At 42.7% G+C, this 27418-nt stretch overlaps 1 protein-coding gene across 1 annotated transcript; it reads left to right on the top strand.

Annotated features, from left to right (window-relative positions):
- The first annotated feature begins 758 nt into the window (after window positions 1–758).
- LOC143289827 (L-proline trans-4-hydroxylase-like) lies at window positions 759–27418 on the top strand. The gene is made up of 9 exons (XM_076599003.1): window positions 759–914; window positions 3994–4075; window positions 5135–5216; window positions 5816–5926; window positions 9478–9569; window positions 12681–12771; window positions 15738–15867; window positions 23175–23326; window positions 25269–27418. Exons 1-9 carry the CDS (start codon window positions 902–904, stop codon window positions 25398–25400), a joined length of 885 nt encoding a protein of 294 aa, XP_076455118.1. The 5' UTR covers window positions 759–901; the 3' UTR covers window positions 25401–27418.

The raw sequence follows: 27418 nt of genomic DNA, 5'->3' as shown, positions 1-27418 counted from the left end.
TTACATATATTTTACATGTGCAATGGCCATTGAGAGAGTTGGGGGGGAGGGAGATAGCGAGAGAGACAGACAGACAGAGAGAGAGAGAGAGGGAGAGCTTCTGAATACAGAGGAGTAAACACACCATAACTGTGAGGCTCGTAGAACTGAGAGTCAGTGTAAGAAAGGAACGCTTAACACTAGCAGTATGCATCACATAGTATATGCTGTCAGTATACTTTCAGTAAATCATCGCAGCCTTAGTCATATATATATATGCATTATTTATGTTGTTGCCTTTTCCAGAACAAGTGGTAGTCTTTCAATTGTAATATATACGTATACATCCACATGCATTTCTTTCAGTGTACTTATGACATGTATTAGTCTGCGGCTTTTGTAAGCACGATTTTCTTTCCCTTCTGTAAATGTTGAAATAAAATGATAGAAAACCTTTTGTTATTGTCTGCATGTGGATATTTGAACCCTTTCAAATCATTTTAATCCCCATTATCCAGATTCCTCAAAATCCACCACAACATAAAACCCCTACCTTTACCACCCGGTTGATTACACATTTAACAGCAATCGGCCTGTTACCCTTTTTGACCCTGATGGGTCTTCACATGACAAACGTGAGCTATCTGTTCAACGCTGCTATCCACGAGTTGCTTCCCATCAGTACCCGTGCTGACTGATAACCCACATTTCAGCCCAGAGTGATCTTGACCTGACAGTGTGACCCCTTGAAGATAGGTGTGGATATCCAGACACTGCATCATTGATAGGTACTTTGGAGCACGTTGTCACCACTGACGAGTACGCTTATCATTGTGATGACTTGGGTTTGCTGCATGCTGTTGCAAGAGAAGTGCTTTGATTTCTTGCCAGTCACAAGTTATTTGCTTCACTCTGTCGTATCATGGCTAACAAAGGTGAGAGTATTATTGTAGTAGTAGTAGTAGAAGCAGTAGTTGAAGTCATGTAGTAGTGGTGGTGGTGTAGTATTCATGGCAGTAGAAGTATTGCCGGTTTTTAAGTTTGCCTCTGTGCGTTTCCCTTTTTTGCCCTGTTTGGTTGTTCATGTTGCTTTTGTTGTGGTTATTGTTATTTGAAAACCTGGGCCATTTTCAATGAAACCTTCAGTCGAAAGTGGCAAAACAACAACAGCAACAACAAAATATTTTACCTCGTCGATCACCTGTTACCGCAAGATGAGAGATCCCCCTTTTTTGACTCACTTGTGTAAACAAAGTGAGTCTATGTTTTAACCCGGTGTTGGTTGTCTGTGTGTGTGTGTGTGTCCGTGGTAAACTTTAACATTGACATTTTCTCTGCAAATACTTTGTCAGTTGACACCAAATTAGGCATAAAAATAGGAAAAATTCAGTTCTTTCCAGTCATCTTGCTTAAAACAATATTGCACCTCTGGGATGGGCACAAAAAAAAATGAAGCCTAATTATATGCAAACTGCATTTACTGTTATATTTATATTTTTTGTATTCTCTAAACTTGGCACTTTGATCTGATATTCTGAGCCAACAACAAGAGCAGTCATTATTATCATTTTTTGTTCAAACAGGAACTTTTTTTGCTAAGCATGGAAGTTTTATTTATTTTGCAAACGTTTGATGCAGATAGTAAAAAAGGGAAATTACTCTGTAATAATGCTAGGGGACTTAATTTGCTTTAAACTGATCTTTCTCATCTTAAACATTATATTTTGAAATTATACTCAATACAGAAAAAGCTTGGATTTTTTTTTTTTTTTTTTTTAAAGTGTACCACAAGTGAGTCTTGAAGGCCTTGTTCCCCTTTATTCGGCTGCTTGCTCTTGTACCCATATATGTATATAATATATAATCCCAAAACATTATACATATACATTTTTTAACGGACGTGGATACGGCGGCATTCCAGATGATATTGGCGTGTCCACATCTTGCCTCTTGTGCTGCCGGTGTTGCCATCTGGGCCCGCTGCATTGCCACTCTTCAGTAATTATCTTGGTTGCCGTATCGATTTCAGCCTTTGTTTTCTCTCTCCCCCCCCTCCCTCCCCGGCCCCCCACCTCCCCCACACACACTATGATATACAATCGCATGAAGGCACGTGTACATATTATGTGCTGGCTAGGTCCGGCCGGTATGTAATGCTGTAAAACAATACTGAGTTGACGGACCGGACTTTTATCACTTTTCACCGCAGCAAGCACAGTACCACATACATCGAGTTGAAAAAAATATCAGGAAGTGAACAACCTTCGTACTTCCCTCTTAGTGTTTCTTGTTTTGTGCGTTAGGGAGTGTTCGTGATTCTGAACGGTGTCGACTCCACTGTGGTCCGACATGTCATCAGTCTGACGATCATTAACTCACTCAGTACGGCCAGTCCTCTCTTCTCCTCTACACAGACCTCTACAGACGTTTGTGGTGCCGTTAACCTCGAACATTACCGTTATGTTATCCTCGAAAAATGATGAACTGCACGAATCGTATGTTTAATGAATGAGGAATCAACGTAGAACTGACCGGGACATCTTTTTTGTTATCAAAGTTAATGTTAAACCCCGCGTGTTTTGATGAGTTTCATCCCACTGATAGAAACTAGATCTTTTTAGATCACTGGTTTCATGCTTCGTAGAATTCTTGTCGCACAGATCAACGTAGTTCAGGTTTTACTCAGATATATCAAATATTAAATAATTTCATGTAAATTTGGTTGTTGAAATTCTAATTTTTAAGATATTGAAGGGGGGTGGGGATGGGGAATGCAAGTTTGATTAGATTGTGGGTGTGGGTGTGTGCGTGCAGTGTGTACATGCGTGCACGTGCACGCGCGCGCGTGTGTGTGTATGCTAGCTGCTGAATTGGTGGTAGATGTGATAGAGTATTGTCTTCGTTTTTAATGCCAGACTTTCACTGCAATTTCATTGTGCAGCAGATGGAAATGCTTGAAGGAAAAGTGGAGACAATTTCTTTAGCACATCGGATTAAAGAAACAAGTACAATAATTCGTGCGCATTTGTGTTTCTGAATTTTAAATGTTTTGCGAATGTCAGCAATTACTTGAAAGAGGAGAGAGAAAAAAGAGAGAAGAAAAACTAATCAAAATAACACTACCAGGGGTAGGTATACCCTTTGATGCTGTGATGTAAAACTGTTGTTTCCTTTCAACCTTTTCATACTTCAGCACTGATATGGACTATGCATAAGTTCAGTTGGATGTCTAGATGAAGGGTATGATCAGTTGTACTGATTAATAGTAAGGTTAATAAAGAAGTACCATCAAGAAAACAGTTGCATGAAGTGATGCATACTTATTAATTTTGACTTCATGTTGGAAAAAAGTTAAAAATATCTGAAAGGATGATTATTTTTAACATTAATAGTGCACATTTTCCCCGATCGTCTTGAATCAAGCTTTTTTCGTACAGTCATGTTAACTGTCATTTATCAGGATATATTATCAGTATTTGCTGTGTTGTAAGTCTACAGTCATTCCCGTACCTGTAAATATCTTAAATGTTTATGTGGATGCAATAGGTCTTGAGTTCGTCATTTCAGGAATGCTGCTATCAAAACTGCAGGATCGAACATGTTAAAAATATGCCTTGTCCCCAGATTTTATGACACTGGCATTCAACCAATAGCATTAACAGCCAACTGGAAAAAATGAGGTATTTTGTGTACTATATAAATCATATTTTAATAGTTTTGACTATGGGAATCTATTAATTACAATTCGACATGGGTTCCAAAATGACATTTTGTGAGATTCTCTAAAATCGCCTTTTTTCCGAAAATTCAAAGCTCAATATCTCAAAGCTATTTGAGATATTGTTTTGAAATTTGGCGTGCCTTTTTACGTTATTCCACTCTTTCAGGCGTGTGAATATGAAGTTGATGCTATGAATCTGAACATTTGGCCAGACCCACCTACACATTACACTCACATGTAATCTACAAATGCTGCCAGTAATAATACTCCCTTTTCCTTCTCTCTGTATGCAGGGTACCAGTTCCAGGCCGGCAGCTTCCAGGTCACCCCGGAGGTGAAGGCGGACTTTGACACCAATGGTTACATCCTGGTCAGGTCAGCCTGGGGGGCGGGGGTGGACAGCCAGGGTCATGGTGGGAGGCAGGGGGTGGTGATGATGTGTATCAAGTGCCAAGTGCATGGTTTCCATTTTCAGATGGTCCAGTCAGCTCCCTGTTGTTGTTTTTTGTATTAAGATGTAGTTATCATGAAACGGATTTCTCTGAGTGAAATTCAGACTGCTCTCCCTGGGGAAAACGCCTCACCACAGTGCAGTGTCATCTTGATTTGTTTCCTTTTCTTGTCTTTTTCTCTTGGGAATGAATGGATTTACCTGTGAAAGTGGATTTTTCCTGCAGGATTTGCCAGAGAGAATCGTTTTGTTGCCGTTGGTTATTTTCCGTGCACTGAATGCATGTTGACCACGAGACTTCGGTTTATCGTCTCAGCTGAAAGACTAGCACCCAGGCCACCGCTTAAGGTTGAGTGAAGCGGACAGTTAAAAAGAACAACAACCGGTGTGTACGGAAAAGAACCTGTGGACGGTCGTTTCCAAGTGGGCACATCACCACGAGCCAGCTGTTCAGTCAGTGTGATGCAATGAGTAAACGGAGTAACAGTGCAGGGACTGACCGAGGGGGGAACCTAAAAAAGTGGATCAGTCAACTATCGAATTTTCCGTCCACCAACCAGTCAGTCAGTATACAGTTGTTCAATAATACCATCATTGAAAGAAAGGTTTCCCCCTTTTTTTTTTTTTTTTTTTTTTGGTTCATTAATTTTGGTCAGGAAATATTAACTCTGTGTGTGTGTGTGTGCGCGCGCGCGCATGCGCGTGCGCGCGTGTGTGTATTTGTTTGTGTAATAGTACAAAACAGTTCTTACCTAGTGGTCTTTCTTTCTCTGTTCTGGGCTTTCAGGGATACGCAGTGAATGAAGTAGACCGCTGACGCCAGAAGGTTGGTACAAGCTAGCCATATATTTTATAGTGACTGGAAGGGAGGGACAGAGAAACTGATGTAGTTGTTGGTTTGTCCTTCGCTGAACTGTCCTGCCTTGTGTTGCTTTGCTGCGTCTTCAGTAGTGCCGGGAAAACAAACCTCTCTTTGTTTTCAGGAACCTGCTGAACGAGACGGAACTGAAGAAACTCAAGGGCATCCTGGAAGACAGCGACGTCATCAAAGAATATGCCGTTGACGTATGTTCTTGTTGTGCATAAGGTGATCTGTCTGAATCTCCAGTTTGTAAATGTGTTTTAAAAACAAATATTTTTGTCATATTTAATTATTCCAGATTTGTTTGGTAAGATGGTGATATGCTTTTCATGATTGTACACACGAAAACACATTTACTGAAGTGATATCTTAGATTAAAGGGCAGAACGTTAAGTTCCTTGTAGTCATTAATTTGCAGAGACGAGGATTTCAACTTTCAAGAGGTTTTAAGCAGTGCTTACTCGCCTCAAGAAGTCCAACATGTCAATGTCTGGTTGTATATAAGCTTTTTTTTTCGTGTATGTTGATCAAGAAAATGTTTTATTCTACTAAGCTGATTCTTTTTTTTTCTTCTTTTTTCGGGATAGGTTATTAGATAAAGAAGAATTATCATTTGACCCAGAGAGATTATTGTTGATGTTTAACCCAAGAAATTTATGAAAATCGGCTTCTTCTTGCACTTTATCAACGACTTTAGTGTAGACTTTGAGAGAGAGACTGAGAGAGAGAGAGAGAGAGAGAGAGAGAGAGTTTGTTGTAGAGGCTGTTGCTGTAGATGCTCTTGTGTTTGTGACACTTGCAGATAAATGATGGTGCCAACAGAAAAAGCCGATTGTGCTTGTGGAATCAGCCTGGAAATGACGTCACTGGCATGGTGGCCAGGTCAGAAAAAGTTGCTGGTACCTGCGAGAAGGTGAGTGGGGGATAACTGACTGTTTATCAACTGAGTAGTGTCCAGTTATTAGTTTTTCATCTGCTGTCAGAGGAGTATAATGACTGTTTATCGACTGAGTATTGTTCAAGTATATTTACCTGCTATACATGTTCTTTCCATTCCATATGGCCATTGGATCTCTCTCTCTCTCTCTCTCTCTCTCTCTCGGGAGTAGCCAGCTAACTATTTCTCCCTCTCTCTCATTTACTCAAGCAAAGAGGAATTCTCCCTTTTGGAGTGGATTCAAGTTGTTCAGAACTGGGGTCTTGATTCTTTTGAGTCACTAGGTGTATAGCATACAGCTGTTTGGATAAGTGATAGTTCCAGACCAAAGACTTCATTAATGGATAGAAGAAAATGTCATCCTTGTCTGTCAGGCAGGATTAACAAATAGCTACAGCACTATCAATCATGTTTTCACTCTACTGTCATCCAAAGAAAAGAGTAATATCCTAGAAAGAGACTTTTATCAGTACTTAAATTCAGCTCTGAAACATCGTCTGTGGGCTCTCTTAGACATTTGTCCGATTCGCATGCCTGTGTGTTACATTTAATTCTCAGACGATTATCTAATTCACTGTGGACTAGATATTGCCATGATACCAAGTGCACTTGTTCCACTGATGTCACTGGAAGGCATGTCAATTTTTTTTTTTTTTTTACTGGAGTTGATAAAGCCTTTCCTGCACGATAGTGTGTGATCAAAAGTCACTGGGAACGTTGACGTTTTTGACTTTCTACATTCATTATCATTTGTTTCTCTTGTTATACTTGCTGAGGGTTAACAACGAAATCCATCAAGTAATGAGTGTTAACAACGAAATCCATCAAGTAATGAGGGTTAACAACGAAATCCATACAGTAATTTGATCTAATTATGCTTCTGTCTATTTCAAATATTCATTTTTGATTCTACCCTCAATTTACCCTGTTTCCCCCAACTCACCTTTTAACTCCCTCCTTTCCTACCATCTGAAAACGATAACAATCAAGTGTGAAAATGAATACTTAAACAAAATGTTTACAATCACCAGTATGTGTGATAGGATATCAGATACAATTTCTCCCCTCTCTCGACCTGTTTGCAATGGTTCAGAACTAGTTTACATTTAAAGAAATGAATTTTGCTTTCATGGTGTTATAGTGTGCCAGCAGTGTCACCCCCCCACCACCCACACTCTGTCCCCTCCCCCCACCCCTCCCTTCTTATCTTCCTTCCCGCTCTGTCCAAAGCCCAGTCTTTGAGGTTGCGCCGACACCCGCGCCACCCTCCCTCCTCACCCCTACTCCCTAGTGGGCCCTCTTTGGTCAGCGACGCAGCGTCACCCGCCCCAGCTATAGGAACACGTGCAGTTACGTGATGTCTGCCGCGATCCCCGTGCTGAGCAGGATATCCCGTGTGGCGGCCCCGTCTTTCAAGTCATTCCCCACCTCCCCTCCACAACCGCAACTGACGTACATGGAGTGGTTTTTATAGAGTGTTTACTTTACAATACAGCACACAGTAAAAAAGTTCACCCTACACCTAAAGCAGCACCTATAAGCAGCACACAGTAACAAGATCATCCTACACCTAAAGCAGCACACAGCCCAACAGGGATTTCCTTGCTCCTCACATCACTGATCAGTCAGTCACCCTGTGTCAGTCAGTTCTTCTGGGAGACAGCTAAGAACTGGCTGTGCTGACTGGTTTCATCCCTTCCCCCAACATACTGTGTATACTAATCTAAGCTACAACACTCACTCCCCTAACTAGTTGAACTAAAATAACCAATCTTTGCTTGTCCTAGTGACGCTATGTGAATGACTGACAGATTCACTGCTTGATCCCAGTTCAACAGATTGATCCCATTCGCTACAATTCAACCCACTTGTCTATACACATTCTATGATGACAAGTTCACCCATTTACGTCACAAAGAGATTGGGGAGACAGGACAATACAGCTCTCGGCCTGTTAGCCAGCTTGATCAAAGTTCGCATTAGCATAAATTCTCCCTAGCTTTCGTTCCGAAGTCCCGCCATCTACGTCAGTTGCGGTTGTGGAGGGGAGGTGGGGAATGACTTGAAAGACGGGGCCGCCACACGGGATATCCTGCTCAGCACGGGGATCGCGGCAGACATCACGTAACTGCACGTGTTCCTATAGCTGGGGCGGGTGACGCTGCGTCGCTGACCAAAGAGGGCCCACTAGGGAGTAGGGGTGAGAAGGGAGGGTGGCGCGGGTGTCGGTGCAACCTCAAAGACTGGGCTTTGGACAGAGCGGGAAGGAAGATAAGAAGGGAGGGGTGGGGGGAGGGGACAGAGTGTGGGTGGTGGGGGGTGACACTGCTGGCACACTATAACACCAGTCTTAGATGTAATTGTGCACTAGAATATGCGGAAAAAATATGTTGATGGCAGAACGCATAACGCATGACAAGAAAGTGTTCACCTTGTCACAGCGAGAGGAAGAGCAGGCAGCGATTTGAGCGACGCTCTTTTGTCCCGAGGGACTTGGATATGTTGAGGTGTGCAGTGCTGTTCTGGTTTATGTTTCTTCAATCGACATGAGATTAAAATAGTAAAGGGAAACAAGTGGTTCAGTTAATGCCTGATCTATTAGAATTACTCATATATGTGTGTGTGTGTATATATATATATATATATATATATATATGTGTGTGTGTGTGTGTGTGTGTGTGTGTGTGTGTGTGTGTGTGTGTGTGGATGGGCATTAGTGTACATATATATGATTATACCCATATATGTTTGCATGCATTTAATTCAAAGGTTTTTAACGATGAGTAATATCCTGTCTGTATGCACATATGTAAGTGCATGAAAGAGCGCTGCCCCTTCACTTGCCAGATCATGATATGAATACATGATGGTGTGCTTGCTTTTTTTTTTTTTTTTTTTTTTTTTGCTTTTTTTTCCGCGGGCCGCTTGGCCTTGGCCGCTTTGTTTGTCGGCCAAGTTGAGTCTTGCTGTGCTGTGCCCCAGCATTGATAATTCTCTTTCTCTCTCTCCGTCTGTTGACTTCTTTCTCCACCACACGTTTAGTATTCATTTTCTTCACTTTATTTATATCTCAGTTTAGTTTTGTTCAAAACTCATGTATGAGCACGTCTTAACTTCTAGTTGTGATGACAGCCATCACATATTCAGTATGTACATGTATCAGGACAGGACTTCATATAAAATTTTCTTGTTGTCCTGTTCATCGATATAATTTTATGTGTCGTATTGTGACATGTTCCAAATGAAATACTGTTTAAACCGAAATACTTATCCTTGTATTTCAAAATATGATTGACCGCAGGACACTGCTGTAGAAGTTTGCCGCTAAAGGTGAAGGGCTGGAGGCTTGGCGTGGGGACAAGGTGGTTGTCACTGTAAATAGTCATTCCCCACTCCCCGGGCCAGGCTTCCACGCCTTTAACTCTAACCGCAAATGACTTTTCATTGTGTTTGTAAGCATCCTCACTAACATGGGCAAGTGACCTGTTCAATTAAATAATTCAGTGTAACCGCCCCGTCTCTTCCAGTTGCTGGGAGGAGAGGTGTACCACTACCACACCAAGCTGATGATGAAGGAGCCGTTCACAGGAGGCCGTTTTGTCTGGCATCAGGACTACGGGTCAGTTGGTCAACATGTGTGATTAAAAGATTAAGATACCCTGTCAGCTGCCTTTGTCACCACCGGTGGACCTTCAGCAGAAAGGGATTTAAGCATACTCTAAAGTCCATCATGGTGCGATATAATAATAATAAATAATGATAATAATGGTATTTATATAGCGCTGAATTTTGTGCAGAAGTAAATCTAAGCGCTTCCACATCAGCCATTCACACGCATGCATAACTCTAAAACTGAAGAAACTGAATACAAGGAAGAGGTAGGGGAAGGAGGCTATCTTGTGAAGAGGTGGGTTTTACGGCCAGACTTGAAAGAGCTGGGTGCGGAGACCTGACGAAGCGAAAGAGGAAGTTCATTCCAGATGATATGTGTTGTTTTGTGGTCATAAAGATGACGGTGACATTGACGTGTTCTCTTGTTGGTCCTGACGTTGTGTTTTAACATGGAACATCCCAGGTACTTTGCTGTTGACACTGTCTTAGAAAATGCGGATGTTGCATACATCATTCAACCCTGCACCCAAGCACTGTCTGGGCGAAAAATTCGATTCAATCAAAACGGTTTCCATGATCCTTACATAATTATGCATAAACCGCATGCAAAGGGAACTAACTTCTACAGTATTTCCGGTTTTGTCAACACGTGTCAATTTGACCGAAGGAAAAACCTGTCGATTTCAGCGTGTTTTCTCATTTTTACCGCATCAAAGTGGCAGGAAGCCTGCCAAGGCCGTTACTCCCCAGGGTTGGGTGGGTTGACATGCTAATGTGCATTGGTAGATATATTTACCATCATCAGTTCAAAATTATTGATCCAGTTAGAATTGTTTGAAAGATTTGGAGACATGAGATGTTGTTCTGAAGATATATTTCGACTCCACAATCAGTTATTGAAAAACACCCGCAGTTTGAATTGGGGCCCATTATGTAAAGCTGCAGATCATTGGACTACATGCCAAATACAACTTGCTTTTTGGATTATGTGTCAGATAAGTTGTTTTAGGTCACTTTGAGATTTTCAAACTCCCAACTGTCCGATTTTTTAAATTATGTTTGTGAAATGGTCTTTACTGATCGACTAATGAATATCACCACACTATTTCTAATGATTCAATCAGCTGTATGAACGTTAATGAACTCATTTATCTGTTTGAGACATAATGTTAATTATGGCATGTCGGATATGCAGAACCAGTAAATATGTGCTAAGCACACCCACTTTCTCTCTCTCTCTCTCTCTCTCTCTCTCTCTCTCTCTCTCATGCTGACAGGTATTGGTATGGTAACACATGGGATAAAGGTGTGTGTTGACAGGTATTGGTATGGTAACACATGGGATAAAGGTGTGTGTTGACAGGTATTGGTATGGCAACACATGGAATAAAGGTGTGTGTTGACAGGTATTGGTATGGCAACACATGGGATAAAGGTGTGTTGACAGGTACTGGTATGGCAACACATGGGATAAAGGTGTGTGTTGACAGGTATTGGTATGGTAACACATGGGATAAAGGTGTGTGTTGACAGGTATTGGTATGACAACACATGGAATAAAGGTGTGTGTTGACAGGTATTGGTATGGTAACACATGGGATAAAGGTGTGTGTTGACAGGTATTGGTATGGTAACACATGGGATAAAGGTGTGTGTTGACAGGTATTGGTATGGTAACACATGGGATAAAGGTGTGTGTTGACAGGTATTGGTATGGCAACACATGGGATAAAGGTGTGTGTTGACGGGTATTGGTATGGTAACATGGAATAAAGGTGTGTGCTGACAGGTATTGGTATGGTAACACATGGAATAAAGGTGTGTGTTGACAGGTATTGGTATGGTAACATGGAATAAAGGTGTGTGCTGACAGGTACTGGTATGGCAACACATGGAATAAAGGTGGGTGTTGACAGGTATTGGTATAGTAACACATGGAATAAAGGTGTGTGTTGACAGGTATTGGTATGGCAACACATGGAATAAAGGTGTGTGTTGACAGGTATTGGTATGGCAACACATGGAATAAAGGTGTGTGTTGACAGGTATTGGTATGGTAACACATGGAATAAAGGTGTGTTGACAGGTATTGGTATGGCAACACATGGAATAAAGGTGTGTGTTGACAGGTATTGGTATGGCAACACATGGAATAAAGGTGGGCGTTGACAAGTATTGGTATGACAACACATGGAATAAAGGTGTGTGTTGACAGGTATTGGTATGGTAACACATGGGATAAAGGTGTGTGTTGACAGGTATTGGTATGGCAACACATGGAATAAAGGTGGGTGTTGACAGGTATTGGTATAGTAACACATGGAATAAAGGTGTGTGTTGACAGGTATTGGTATGGCAACACATGGAATAAAGGTGTGTGTTGACAGGTATTGGTATGGTAACACATGGAATAAAGGTGTGTGTTGACAGGTATTGGTATGGCAACACATGGAATAAAGGTGGGTGTTGACAGGTATTGGTATGGTAACACATGGAATAAAGGTGTGTGTTGACAGGTATTGGTATGGCAACACATGGAATAAAGGTGGGCGTTGACAAGTATTGGTATGACAACACATGGAATAAAGGTGTGTGTTGACAGGTATTGGTATGGCAACACATGGAATAAAGGTGTGTGTTGACAGGTATTGGTATGGCAACACATGGAATAAAGGTGTGTGTTGACAGGTATTGGTATGGCAACACATGGAATAAAGGTGTGTGTTGACAGGTACTGGTATGGCAACACATGGGATAAAGGTGTGGGTTGACAGGTATTGGTATGGCAACACATGGGATAAAGGTGTGGGTTGACAGGTACTGGTATGGCAACACATGGGATAAAGGTGTGTGTTGACAGGTATTGGTATGGCAACACATGGGATAAAGGTGTGTGTTGACAGGTATTGGTATGGCAACACATGGGATAAAGGTGTGTGTTGACAGGTATTGGTATGGCAACACATGGGATAAAGGTGTGTGTTGACAGGTATTGGTATGGTAACACATGGGATAAAGGTGTGTGTTGACAGGTATTGGTATGGTAACACATGGGATAAAGGTGTGTGTTGACAGGTATTGGTATGGCAACACATGGGATAAAGGTGTGTGTTGACAGGTACTGGTATGGCAACACATGCCTGTTCCCAGACATGATGACGGTGTTCATCGCCATGGACCCCTGTCGCCAGGACAACGGATGTCTGAAGGTTGGCTGCTGGTCAATTAGTTCCCACTGCACGCTGTCTGACAGGCAGCAGTTCATGATACGGTCTGACGCTATGGATTTACAATGCTCACATTATGTTCGTCTACTAGCTGTGGTTGTATACCTATGGGCATTAGTTTAGCTTTAATTTTTCATTGTGTGTATATATAATGTTTAAATTCTAAATGGTGTTTTCAATGCAAGATAAATGTTAATATTGACAATTCTGAACCAGCCCATCCCACAATGAAATACACATGGGTTTTTTTACGAAACAAGATTAATACATTCGAGTGTGATATTGTCCATCTAAAGAAAAAGGGAGAGTGGGTTAAAAAGTGATCAATGTCTTCAACTGTCATGTGTAAGAAATATTGCTCAGGCCCTAACACCACAACACAGAATACAAAAGTTAAGACAAAATTGATTTTGTAGATTTTGTTTGTGTTATAACTTTAATGACTAATTAATCTCTTTCAATGAAGCCTCGTGCTATCGAAGTTATCTTTTAAACCATTCGACCATTTTACATAAACAGTCTGTTCAGACTTTTCCACTATCATTATCGTCACGACTTTAACTGAATGGCGAATCAGGCAGATTAAATTTCAAAAGTAATCGATAAGTGAATGTCAGAAAACAATTCATTAAAATTCATAACACGAAACTCACACACCGCGCCTGCCTCCCTTCTCTACACACATTCCTCCTACCTCCCTCCTCTACATACATTCCTTCTACCTCCCTCCTCTACACACATTCCTCCTACCTCCCTCCTCTACATACATTCCTCCTACCTCCCTCCTCTACACACGCATTCCTCCTACCTCCCTCCTCTACACACACATTCCTCCTACCTCCCTCCTCTACACACATTCCTCCTACCTCCCTCCTCTACACACGCATTCCTCCTACCTCCCTCCTCTACACTCACATTCCTACCTCCCTCCTCTACACACACATTCCTCCTACCTCCCTTCTCTACACTCACATTCCTACCTCCCTCCTCTACACACACATTCCTCCTACCTCCCTCCTCTACACACACAGTCCTCCTACCTCCCTCCTCTACACACACAGTCCTCCTACCTCCCTCTTCTACACACACATTCCTCCTACCTCCCTCCTCTACACACAGTCCTCCTACCTCCCTCCTCTACACACGCATTCCACCTACCTCCCTCCTCTACACACACATTCCTCCTACCTCCCTCCTCTACACACGCATTCCTCCTACCTCCCTCCTCTACACACACAGTCCTACCTCCCTCCTCTACACACACATTCCACCTACCTCCTTCCTCTACACACGCATTCCTCCTACCTCCCTCCTCTACACTCACATTCCTACCTCCCTCCTCTACACACACATTCCTCCTACCTCCCTCCTCTACACACACAGTCCTCCTACCTCCCTCCTCTACACACGCATTCCTCCTACCTCCCTCCTCTACACACACAGTCCTACCTCCCTCCTCTACACACACATTCCACCTACCTCCTTCCTCTACACACACATTCCTCCTACCTCCCTTCTCTACACTCACATTCCTACCTCCCTCCTCTACACACACATTCCTCCTACCTCCCTCCTCTACACACACAGTCCTCCTACCTCCCTCCTCTACACACACAGTCCTCCTACCTCCCTCCTCTACACACACAGTCCTCCTACCTCCCTCCTCTACACACACATTCCTCCTACCTCCCTCCTCTACACACAGTCCTCCTACCTCCCTCCTCTACACACACATTCCTCCTACCTCCCTCCTCTACACACACATTCCTCCTACCTCCCTCCTCTACACATGCATTCCTCCTACCTCCCTCCTCTACACATACAGTCCTACCTCCCTCCTCTACACACACATTCCTCCTACCTCCCTCCTCTACACACACAGTCCTCCTACCTCCCTCCTCTACACACACATTCCTCCTCCCTCCCTCCTCTACACACGCATTCCTCCTACCTCCCTCCTCTACACACACATTCCTCCTACCTCCCTCCTCTACACACACATTCCTCCTACCTCCCTCCTCTACACACACAGTCCTCCTACCTCCCTCCTCTACACACACATTCCTCCTCCCTCCCTCCTCTACACACGCATTCCTCCTACCTCTCTCCTCCACACACGCATTCCTCCTACCTCCCTCCTCTACACACACAGTCCTCCTACCTCCCTCCTCTACACACACATTCCTACCTCCGTCCTCTACACACACAGTCCTCCTACCTCCCTCCTCTACACACACAGTCCTCCTACCTCCGTCCTCTACACACACAGTCCTCCTACCTCCCTCCTCTACACACACATTCCTCCTACCTCCCTCCTCTACACACACATTCCTACCTCCCTCCTCTACACACACATTCCTCCTACCTACCTCCTCTACACACACATTCCTACCTCCCTCCTCTACACACACATTCCTCCTACCTCCCTCCTCTACACACACATTCCTACCTCCCTCCTCTACACACACATTCCTCCTACCTACCTCCTCTACACACACATTCCTCCTACCTCCCTCCTCTACACACACAGTCCTCCTACCTCCCTCCTCTACACACACATTCCTCCTATCTCCCTCCTCTACACACACATTCCTCCTACCTCCCTCCTCTACACACACATTCCTCCTACCTCCCTCCTCTACACACACAGTCCTCCTACCTCCCTCCTCTACACACACATTCCTCCTACCTCCCTCCTCTACACACATTCCTCCTACCTCCCTCCTCTACACACACATTCCTCCTACCTCCCTCCTCTACACACACAGTCCTCCTACCTCCCTCCTCTACACACACAGTCCTCCTACCTCCCTCCTCTACACACACAGTCCTCCTACCTCCCTCCTCTACACACATGTCACCATCCTCCCTCATGTAAACACATTATTCCTGCATGTTCCTGCACACCGATCTATTGCAGTGCGCTGAAAGGTGTATGTCACTGACAGATCCTGCAAGGATCCAACCGGTGTGGACGGATTGAACACAAGAAGACTGGCGGTCAGATGGGGGCAGATCTGGAGAGAGTGGACATGCTGAAGGCTGTCTGCCCTGTGGTCAGTGTGGAGATGGACCCTGGTCAGTGCGTTCTCTTCTCTTGTGTGTGGGGGAGGGTTGGACGGGGGAGGTGCGGGTTACATTGTTGACGTCAGTGGCAGTGTTGTAATGTTTCGTGTGTGCACGTGCATAGTGAGTTGTGCATCGAGTGTACATGAGTCTATAGGTGTGGTCAACGTGGGAAAGCATGGGAAAAAAGCAGAAGTCAAATGACAATGTCAGGGCCATAGAAGATACTTGTGCGTTGATTATATCAGCGATGATATGAACATACGGACGATATATGCAGGACATGTACATGTATTCACATTTAATACTGTAAAAACTTCGTCTTTCTCGTGGAATGAAGGGGTGAGTGTCGGCTGCTTTTGACTCAAAAACTGTCTGCAAAACTTGTGACTAACTTTTGCGGATTTTTTTTTCTTTCACTTCTCTCTTCAATCTTTTGTGTCTTTTGTTTTTTGTTGGAGACTTCTTGTTTGGTTGTTGACAATGTATTTTTCTTTGTAGGCCAACAATCGAGTGTTGTACTGAGTTTGTTTGTGTGTGTTTTAATTCCTTGTTTGTTTGTTTCTTGTATCCATCATTGTGTGTGTGTGTGTGCCACGGTGTGTGTGTGTGTGTGTCTGTGTGTGTGTGTGCGCGCGCGCGCCACGGTGTGTGTGTGTGTGTTTCATAGTTTGAAGAGTATAAGGACTTAATCAGACAGAGGATCAGGGTATATAATATGGAGAAAGACAGGCATACAGAAAGTGTACACAAAAGCAGACTGCACAGTCTGTGTAGAGTGTGCGGCGGGCGTTCGAAAAAACGTACTGATGCATGCATGAGATATTGTTATTCTGTTCAATCACAACTCAAGGAATATCACGGCATCGATATCATGTATGACAGAAGTGATACACATTCCACAACTTTGTGTAGCATGTGCCATGCTAGGGTACAGGAGATAAAGAGAACAGAAAGCACTACCACCCTGCAAAATGCTAAAGCTGACAGTGACTGTGCAGGAGGCTTGTGGTCTCCTTTTGACCCCACTGCTCCTCTGAACGAATGTGGCACCTGCTCACACTTTGCATCTCAAGCAGAAGCTGGTAGACCAGTCAGACGGAAGAGAGGCCGCCCAAAATAGACAGGAACAGTCACTAACATACAAAAAATGCCAGTGACATCATACTGAAAAAAGACACATCGTTTCTACCCGCCTCCAGTGACATCTACACCAGAGAAAGTACCACGTAATAGTTATGAGTGACACGCAAACATCACCAATCATGTTGCACGCTCCAGAAAAACCACACACGTCTGTATCCATGAGTGACACGCAAACATCACCAATCATGTTGCACGCTCCAGAAAAACCGCACACGTCTGTATCCATGAGTGACATGCAGACATCGCTGTTGATGTTGCACACTCCACACACAACATACCTCAAAGCGATTCAAAGACATGACAGCATCTCCAGTCATCCAAAAACAAGGCCTGTGTTCCATACATAACGTGACTTCCCTCTTCACTAAACGCAAACTGACAAAAACAATATTAAATCGATCAGTTGGCAAAACCACAGTTGTATGCAAAACAAAAGGTCAGCCTCTCACCCAGAAGAAAGTGGTCAAACCACGAAAACCATCTTTCTTGGCCTCCTCACCTCTATGAAAAAAGCGCGCGAAAGTTGTTGAGAACGTCAGGCGTGATGTGTCTGGTGGGACAACTGAAGGCACAACCAAACAACATAGCAGCGAACTAAAAAAAACAACAAAAAAACAAAACAAAAAACACCACCAAAAACCACAGGCAAAAGGTGTTAAGAGGGAGCAGGAATTACACCATCCATCTCTTGTGAAGAGGCACTCAGGGCACAGTTAGGGGCCAGTAAGTTCAGTTTCAGAAAACTTCGAAAATGTCTCAGAAATAAAGGGGTGGCAATAGCAAGCGAACATGCAGAGAGACAGCACCAGAAAGACATTGTGTGTGGAGATGTAATGTAGACATTGTGTGTGGAGATGTGATGTAGACATTGTGTGTGGAGATGTAATGTAGACATTGTGTGTGGAGATGTGATGTAGACATTGTGTGTGGAGATGTAATGTAGACATTGTGTGTGGAGATGTAATGTAGACATTGTGTGTGGAGATGTGATGTAGACATTGTGTGTGGAGATGTGTGGAGATGTAATGTAGACATTGTGTGTGGAGATGTAATGTAGACATTGTGTGTGGAGATGTGATGTAGACATTGTGTGTGGAGATGTGATGTAGACATTGTGTGTGGAGATGTGTGAAGATGTAATGTAGACATTGTGTGTGGAGATGTAATGTAGACATTGTGTGTGGAGATGTAATGTAGACATTGTGTGTGGAGATGTGTGAAGATGTAATGTAGACATTGTGTGTGGAGATGTAATGTAGACATTGTGTGTGGAGATGTAATGTAGACATTGTGTGTGGAGATGTGTGGAGATGTAATGTAGACATTGTGTGTGGAGATGTGATGTAGACATTGTGTGTGGAGATGTAATGTAGACATTGTGTGTGGAGATGTAATGTAGACATTGTGTGTGGAGATGTGATGTAGACATTGTGTGTGGAGATGTAATGTAGACATTGTGTGTGGAGATGTAATGTAGACATTGTGTGTGGAGATGTGATGTAGACATTGTGTGTGGAGATGTAATGTAGACATTGTGTGTGGAGATGTGATGTAGACATTGTGTGTGGAGATGTGATGTAGACATTGTGTGTGGAGATGTAATGTAGACATTGTGTGTGGAGATGTAATGTAGACATTGTGTGTGGAGATGTGATGTAGACATTGTGTGTGGAGATGTGATGTAGACATTGTGTGTGGAGATGTAATGTAGACATTGTGTGTGGAGATGTGATGTAGACATTGTGTGTGGAGATGTAATGTAGACATTGTGTGTGGAGATGTAATGTAGACATTGTGTGTGGAGATGTGATGTAGACATTGTGTGTGGAGATGTAATGTAGACATTGTGTGTGGAGATGTGATGTAGACATTGTGTGTGGAGATGTAATGTAGACATTGTGTGTGGAGATGTGATGTAGACATTGTGTGTGGAGATGTAATGTAGCCATTGTGTGTGGAGATGTGTGGAGATGTAATGTAGACATTGTGTGTGGAGATGTAATGTAGACATTGTGTGTGGAGATGTAATGTAGACATTGTGTGTGGAGATGTAATGTAGACATTGTGTGTGGAAATGTAATGTAGACATTGTGTGTGGAGATGTGATGTAGACATTGTGTGTGGAGATGTAATGTAGACATTGTGTGTGGAGATGTGTGGAGATGTAATGTAGACATTGTGTGTGGAGATGTGATGTAGACATTGTGTGTGGAGATGTAATGTAGACATTGTGTGTGGAGATGTAATGTAGACATTGTGTGTGGAGATGTGTGGAGATGTAATGTAGACATTGTGTGTGGAGATGTAATGTAGACATTGTGTGTGGAGATGTGATGTAGACATTGTGTGGAGATGTGATGTAGACATTGTGTGTGGAGATGTAATGTAGACATTGTGTGGAGATGTAATGTAGACATTGTGTGTGGAGATGTAATGTAGACAAAACTCAGTAAGCTCTAGCTGTAGATGTACAGGGAGAAAACAGAGGTGCCTGTCAGTGGTGGCTGTATTGTCACACTTACCTTCCTCTCTACTGGATAACTATGAAGAGGAAAATGTTCTCACATGGCATGATGACACCATACCATCCAGAGAGATCTGGGTGAAGATTGGTGGGGACAATGGTGGAGACAGTTTCAAGTTCATGCTGCAGACAGCCAACACCAGAGCACCTAACTCAAAGCAGAACACATGCCTGATAGCAACTGTCAACTGCAAAGACAGTTATGAAAATTTGGAAACTGTTCTCATCCATACAAGCAACAAATAAAGAACTTCAAAAACTACAATGGAAAGACAAACGCATTCGCGTATTCTTCTTCGGAGATTATGATTACCTCGTGAAAATTGATGGTATTTCTGGAGCCCAGTCTTCCCACCCCTGTCTGGTGTCAGACATCCAAACAGCAGATGAAGAAGGACCCAACAAAGCAGCCAAGCATTCCACCCAGAACACTCACCAATATCAAGCGTGATAACAGATACTTTCGTTTACATGGCAAAGACAAGAAAAAAGGAAAAGCCTTCAACAATGCCATCCACAAGCCATTGTTCAATGTAGAACTGACACAGGTAGCTCCACCTTACTTTCATATTCTGCTTGGCATTGTCAAAAAGCATCATGATTTGTTAGAACAAGACTGCAATACACTTGACAAACAGATCGCTGCATCACTAGCACAGGAACAAGACCTTCAGCAAGACAACAATGCAGCATTTACAGTTTGTCAGTCATCTGCATGCCAATAAAGAAGATGAAACAGAAAAGAGAGTGCATGAAACAAGGCTGACAGAAATCTTACAACTGGAAAAAGAAAGCAGGCACATGCAACAGTCATTAGCAGAAGAGAAAACTGAAGTTGAGAGCCAGATTGGTGATCTGTACGACAGGATTGAAGAGAAAACTGAAGTTGAGAGCCAGATTGATGATCTGTACGACATGATTGAAGAGAAAACTGAAGTTGAGAGCCAGATTGATGATCTGTACGACAGGATTGAAGAGAAAACTGAAGTTGAGAGCCAGATTGATGATCTGTACGACAGGATTGAAGAGAAAACTGAAGTTGAGAGCCAGATTGATGATCTGTACGACAGGATTGAAGAGAAAACTGAAGTTGAGAGCCAGATTGATGATCTGTACGACAGGATTGAAGAGAAAACTGAAGTTGAGAGCCAGATTGGTGATCTGTACGACAGGATTGAAGAGAAAACTGAAGTTGAGAGCCAGATTGATGATCTGTACGACAGGATTGAAGAGAAAACTGAAGTTGAGAGCCAGATTGATGATCTGTACGACAGGATTGAAGAGAAAACTGAAGTTGAGAGCCAGATTGGTGATCTGTACGACAGGATTGAAGAGAAAAAGCAAGAGACAGAACTGTCTTTTCTTTCTGGACCTGTGACTTCAAACCTGGACACAGTGCTGAAAAACAACAAGATCACTGTGCAAGCACAACATGGCAGATCATTTGTGGGCAATCAGTGTCATAAATACCTGCAACCTTCAGTCACTGAAAACATCCGTCAGAGTGTTGTACAAAAAACATTTCAGGCTTCCGACAACCACATCCTCCACCAGCATGCAGATGACATTGCAGCAAAATTTCAGACGCTCAGTCAACGCTTTGAAGCTGTTCACAGACAGGTGTCCCACACGCGACGAGTCACACAGAAAGACACTGATAGAATAGAACATGACATCAAACAGTACATGCAGTTTTTTCGACAGAGTTTCCCCAACACAAACATTTCTCCCAAACAACACATGTTAGAGTGCCACTGTGTTGACTTCCTGAAGAGATGGGGGTGTGGCCTGGGTCTGCTTGGGGAGCAAGGTGGCGAGGAGACGCACGCGTTTGTCAATACACTAAAAACACGTGTGCGCAGCATTCGGGATGAGGAACAACAGATCAATGTTCTGATGCGGGAACAGCTGACCGCTGTGTCCCCTGATTGCAGGGTGTTCTGTTGCTTTCTGGCAAACCTGCAGGCAAATAGCAGTGCTCTTGAACTTTGTGTGCGTGCGTGTGTGCCGTGCGAGCCTCTCTCTCTCGGTGTGTGTGTGTGTGTGTGTGTGTGTGTGTGTGCGTGCGAGCCTCTGTGTGTGTGTGTGTGTGTGGGTGTGTGTGTGACTTGATTCATGAGTGTTTATGTTTGTGTGTGTTTCCAGTGTGTGTGTGTGTGTGTGTGACTTGATTCATGAGTGTTTATGTTTGTGTGTGTTTCCAGTGTGTGTGGGTGTGTGTGTGTGTGTGACTTGATTCATGAGTGTTTATGTTTGTGTGTGTTTCCAGTGTGTGTGGGTGTGTGTGTGTTCACACACGCGTCACTGTGTGTGCCCAGTGTTGTGTGTCGTTCAGTTTGGTTGCATGCGTATTCAGTTCACATGAAAAGAATTGGTTATATTGAGATTTCAGTGTTCTGTGTTTAATGTTTTCTTTGTTCATCTGTTTGTTTTATTTGTTTTTATTGTTTGTGCTTGTTCAGATTTTTTTCTGTCACGGGAGTGATATCATTATATTGGTGGATATGCGTTTCGACAAGTGGCTCCCTATTCCAAGTATTAAAAGTCTGAATTATACACCAAGCATTTACTATTTACTTTGCACTTTCAGTGCATATGTTTAGCGGACAATTTTGTGTTGTGCCGAAACCATTTTATGAACAAAGAACACTGAGCAGAGCAAGGATACCGCTAAAAGCTGATGAGACAGTGAACAGTGCAATGTGTGTACCTAATCTCCACTACACGGCAGTGCCAAAAGCCGACAGACACTCACCCCACTCTCCATCCCCATGCTGCTTGCACTCACCATGCTACAGTGTGTTCATTTAAACACTTGTTGTGCTGCCAAGAAAAATCACACAACTAAAAAGGTAAGCTGATCTGCATGCAGGCATGCTAATTGTTCTCGTGATTTTACGATTTCATTGTGATAAGCGCCTGTTTTCTTAGAGAGGGATGTAAATTTAATTTTTGCTATCATGTTTCTGCTTATCCTTCTCTTCTCTTTATTCATTTATGTTTCAACCGTTGCCGCAACAATCACTATGTAAGAAAACATGTTGTGTTCGGAGTCAATGGAAAGCTTATTTTGCGTTCTTTGTAGAAAACCACTTGTCGTTATTTCCAGTGAAGATGATGCGCGAAAGAAACCGCTGAACAAGCGTTGAGCCAGTGCCGCTGAGCATTTCTTTTTTCCATGCCATACTTCCTGGCTTCACGAACTTTGGCTGGGCCAGCTAAAGTGCCAGCACTGAACACACGTGTGTGTGTAGAGGACGGGGAGGAGGGAGGTAGGAGGCCAGTGTGCAGAGGAGGGAGATAGGAGAAATGTGTCGTTCTGCAAAAATCACACATTGCCATAAAGGCATTGTCAATTGTTGATCTGCAGGAATCACACGTGAGCCATGAAAGTCTTGTCCATTTTTGTGTGACTGTTTCCTTTTGCATTCTCGATAATGCATTGCGTTTTAAAACACAGCCTGTGATTGTTTTATTTTCTGTTGTATAGCAGTTAAATGCACTAGTGCCTGTCCACATTTATGATTACCCATTTACATTTCTTACCTGTACCTTCTGAATCTTTCTGTTTGTCAACTTCCCTTCTGACTTTATCTTTTTGTCTTCTTACCTGTCTGATTGTACAGCTGTCTAGCTTTGATGTGAACAGGTGACGCGCTGTTTTTCCACTGCAACCTGCTGCACACCAGCAGTCAGAACGACGGCCCCAACAGACGCTGGGCCTTTCTCTGTGCCTACAACAGAGCGGACAACAACCCCGTTAGGGAGCACGTCCATCCTCTCTACACCAAACTGAACAAGGTACACTGCTTTCTGTTACTGTGTGTGTGTCTCTCAGAGCAAAACCTTTTTCATCAATGATAAAAATGTTAAAGTTCAATGCTATCACATTTCTGATTGACAGTAATCTGTCATGGTCTGAACATATTTCTCTAGAAATAATTGACAGCTGTCCCAGAATGAAAGAACATTTCGTATATAATATCTATTTCCATTTAAAGAATTTCATAAGTACATCAAATCTCATAAAATGTATGCGTTCTCTATTTCTAATTTGGCAAGTAGAAATATTCTTAAACAAGCACCAACTCCTCATAGGCGAGATTCAAAATCAGAGTGACAAAATCCTAAAGACATTTCCTTCAGCACAGTACCTTCTACATTCCTCCATGGAAATTTGAACTCAAATAAACAGAGCAGTTTTCATCAGTGTTCAGTGTTTGATCTGGTTGTGTGCTTCATCATCAGTTTATCATCTTTTGTATTGGTGCAAATCGCCATGCTCATAGAATAATGCTGCTTCTTCATAGAAAAGATATTTTAGAATCCAGCCTTACTTATTCTGGTGATTTGCTTTGGCATGACACTTCAACCTTTTAACGACCACATCACACAAAACGATTTAAAACAGCAACTCAGTCACAACTAACAGGAATATACCAACAAATCCGCATGATTTTGTTCAAATATTCATCTTTCCCTGTCTCTGTTTGTCTGTTTTGTTTTGTTTGATTGTTAAATTTCTTTGCCCTGAGGGCCGGATGAAAACATGTTTGTGTTCCTCTTCCCTCATTACAGACAGTTCATTCATTCTTGCTGTCTGTCTCTGGCTGTCGTCAGTCTGTCTGTCTCTGGCTGTCTGTCAGTCTGTCTGTCTCTGGCTGTCTGTCTGTCTGTCTCTGGCTCTCTCTCCACAATATTTCTCATGAATGTTACAACAACAACAAAAAAACAAAAAAAAACCCAACTGTATCCGAATTATGTTCATGTTAAAATAATGGATTTGTGCATTTCAACATTTCGTATTATGTAAACAGAAGTGATTCTATCCTGAATGAATAGGTGAAATTCAGTTGCACATAAAGGCATGCTTATGAATGTACGTGTACATTTTCAGTTGTGTGTTTATAAATGCATTTATGTAATTATTCATTATGCGTGTATTATTATTATGTTTTTGTATATGTGCATGGTTACGTGTATATGTAAGTGTGTTCGTATGTCCTCTGTGTAGTTCAATAAGTTTGTGTTATTTTTTGTGTAGTTTTTATTTCATTTTCTCCGTGCCATCGCCTTGCACGCAGTAACTCAAAATGCCCATCATTTACGACTTGGCCTCCGATGGAAATGGAATCCCCCTATCCCCAACCACCCACCCACACACAGACACCTGAACCTCCATTCATGTGAAATCAACAAATGTCAAACTGAAAAAAGACGCCAAACCAGGTCTCCTGGTTATCGCTAGGACTGTCAGGGATGGGTGCAACAGGCTTGTGTGCATATTTCACTTTCCTTGGGAAACACATTCCTTCTCGTTTCTGTTTAGTGAGGAAAAAGGGGAAGGAATCGTTTTCTATCTTAGTTTGAGACGAGATTATCTATCCATCCATCCATCTGTCCATCCATCCATCTATCCATCTGTCCATCCATCCATCCATCTGTCCATCCATCCATCCATTCATCAATCCATCCATCTGTTCATCCATCCATCCGTCCATCTGTCCATCCATCCATCTGTCCATCCATCCATCCATCCATCCATCCATCTATCCATCCATCCATCTATCCATCCATCCATCCATCCATCTGTCCATCCATCCATCCGTCCATCCATCTATCCATCCGTCCATCTCTCCATCCATCCATCTGTCCATCTATCCATCCATCCATCCGTCCATCTATCCATCCGCCCATCTGTCCATCCATTCATCACCCGCCCACCCTGCCCTGTGTGACCCAGGTCCCAGACTCCGCCATAGTGGACTGCACTGTGGACTGGGACGTGGAGGCCAAGGACTTCTTCACTCAGGAAAAGAGGGACGCTTACTGGAAGAGCAGACCAGAACCTGAAGTCGACACTTCCCAGAACTGAGCTGCCTTTAACCCCTCCATGCCCTGCACACTCTTCGTGCTCTCACGTGTTATCGCCTGTCAGATTAGTGAACCTGCAGCCTATGTGATGCAAATAATCAGATTTTCTGTTGTGTTCTTTGTCGGTTGTTTTATTGTTGAATCTTAATCTGTGTTCGACTTCATTGTGAATACAGATTAATATTTTAAAAATTATTCTTGTTGAATTTACCAAATTCAGTGTACCATTGTGTGTGTGTGTGTGTGTGTGTGTGTGTGTGTGTGTGTGTTTAAGTAGTAGATCATGTGCGAGCAATTGTCTGGGCCTTCTCTCGAGAGACAAGACAAGAAGCATGAGGGTTGTGCATGTGCATACAAGAGAAGACATCACTTTCAAGAGCGCATCCGATCCGCCGTTCATAATTGTTTCGAAAGAACTTGACTGACGTGTCCGGAGTTGGAAGTGATTGTTGACACGACAGACTGTGATGCTGAGCAAACAAATGACTGTGCACGTGTCTCGAAAATCGTAGTAAAACTAAAACCACTTGACTCCAGAGACGATTTCTTGCTGGATGTGAAATGACTTCAGCGTGTATGGGTTCAGTGTCAAATGAGTTCAGTGTGTATGGGTTCAGTGTGAAATGAGTTCAGTGTGTATGTGTTCAGTGTGTATGGGTTCAGTGTTGATGGGTTCAGTGTGTATGTGTTCTGTGTGAAATGAGTTCAACGTGTATGTGTTCAGTGTGTATGTGTTCAGTGTGTATGGGTTTAGTGTGTATGGGTTCAGTGTGAAATGAGTTCAACGTGTATGTGTTCAGTGTGTATGTGTTCAGTGTGTATAGGTTCAGTGTGTATGTGTTCAGTGTATGTGTTCAGTGTGTATGTGTTCAGTGTATGTGTTCAGTGTGTATGTGTTCAGTGTGAAATGAGTTCAGTGTGTATGGGTTCAGTGTGTATGGGTTCAGTGTGAAATGAGTTCAGTGTGTATGTGTTCAGTGTGTATGTGTTCAGTGTGTATGGGTTCAGTGTGTACGGGTTCAGTGTGTACGGGTTCAGTGTGTATGGGTTCAGTGTGAAATGAGTTCAATGTGTATGTGTTCAGTGTGTATGGGTTCAGTGTGTATGTGTTCAGTGTGTATGTGTTCAGTGTGAAATGAGTTCAGTGTGTATGGGTTCAGTGTGAAATGAGTTCAGTGTGTATGGGTTCAGTGTGAAATGAGTTCAGTGTGTATGTGTTCAGTGTGTATGTGTTCAGTGTGTATGTGTTCAGTGTGAAATGAGTTCAACGTGTATGCATGGGTTCATTGTGTGCCAAGTGAACAACAGCAAAAATTCGTGCTCCCAACATAATCCTTGGTCCTGTGATAGAGCAGTCGAGCAACAGTTTTTAAAACATTACAAGATTCCTTAATGATAGCTGGTATGAATCATACGTTAACCATGAATGCTTTTCCTTTCTTATTCACTGATTATTTTCTCACGACACGATTGACACTGTATTGCTCAGTAAACAAAAGAATGCCCAAATGTCAAGATCGTATCAAAAGCGCGTGGCTCAAGAGGACATCTTCTGCTGAATGTTCCATAGAGTCAATGTGTGCGTTGAAAATGTGCCAAGTGAACTTTAGCGAGGACACATGCTTCCAGCAGCATCTGGCTTCTGTGGTTGAAAAACTTTTGAAAATGTTAGGTGGGGTGTCCTTTCTGTTTATTTATTAATTTTGCTTATATATTTATTTATTGATTTATTCGTTTATCTGTGTATTTGTTTGTTTATTTTTCTATTAATTTATTTTCCTATTAATTTTGATCAATGAGAATCACCCGTTGGCAAAGAAAGCATTGCCTTGCTTGTTTCGTTTCAAGATTTAGTTTGACCTATTTGATCAATGAGAATCACCCGTTGGCAAAGAAAGCATTGCCTTGCTTGTTTCGTTTCAAGATTTAGTTTTACCTATTTGATCAATGAGAATCACCCGTTGGCAAAGAAAGCATTGCCTTGCTTGTTTCGTTTCAAGATTTAGTTGTACCTTTGCT

Source organism: Babylonia areolata, chromosome 14 (assembly GCF_041734735.1).
Source record: "Babylonia areolata isolate BAREFJ2019XMU chromosome 14, ASM4173473v1, whole genome shotgun sequence".
NCBI lineage: Eukaryota > Metazoa > Mollusca > Gastropoda > Neogastropoda > Buccinidae > Babylonia > Babylonia areolata.
This window is presented reverse-complemented; position numbering and strand designations above follow the sequence as displayed.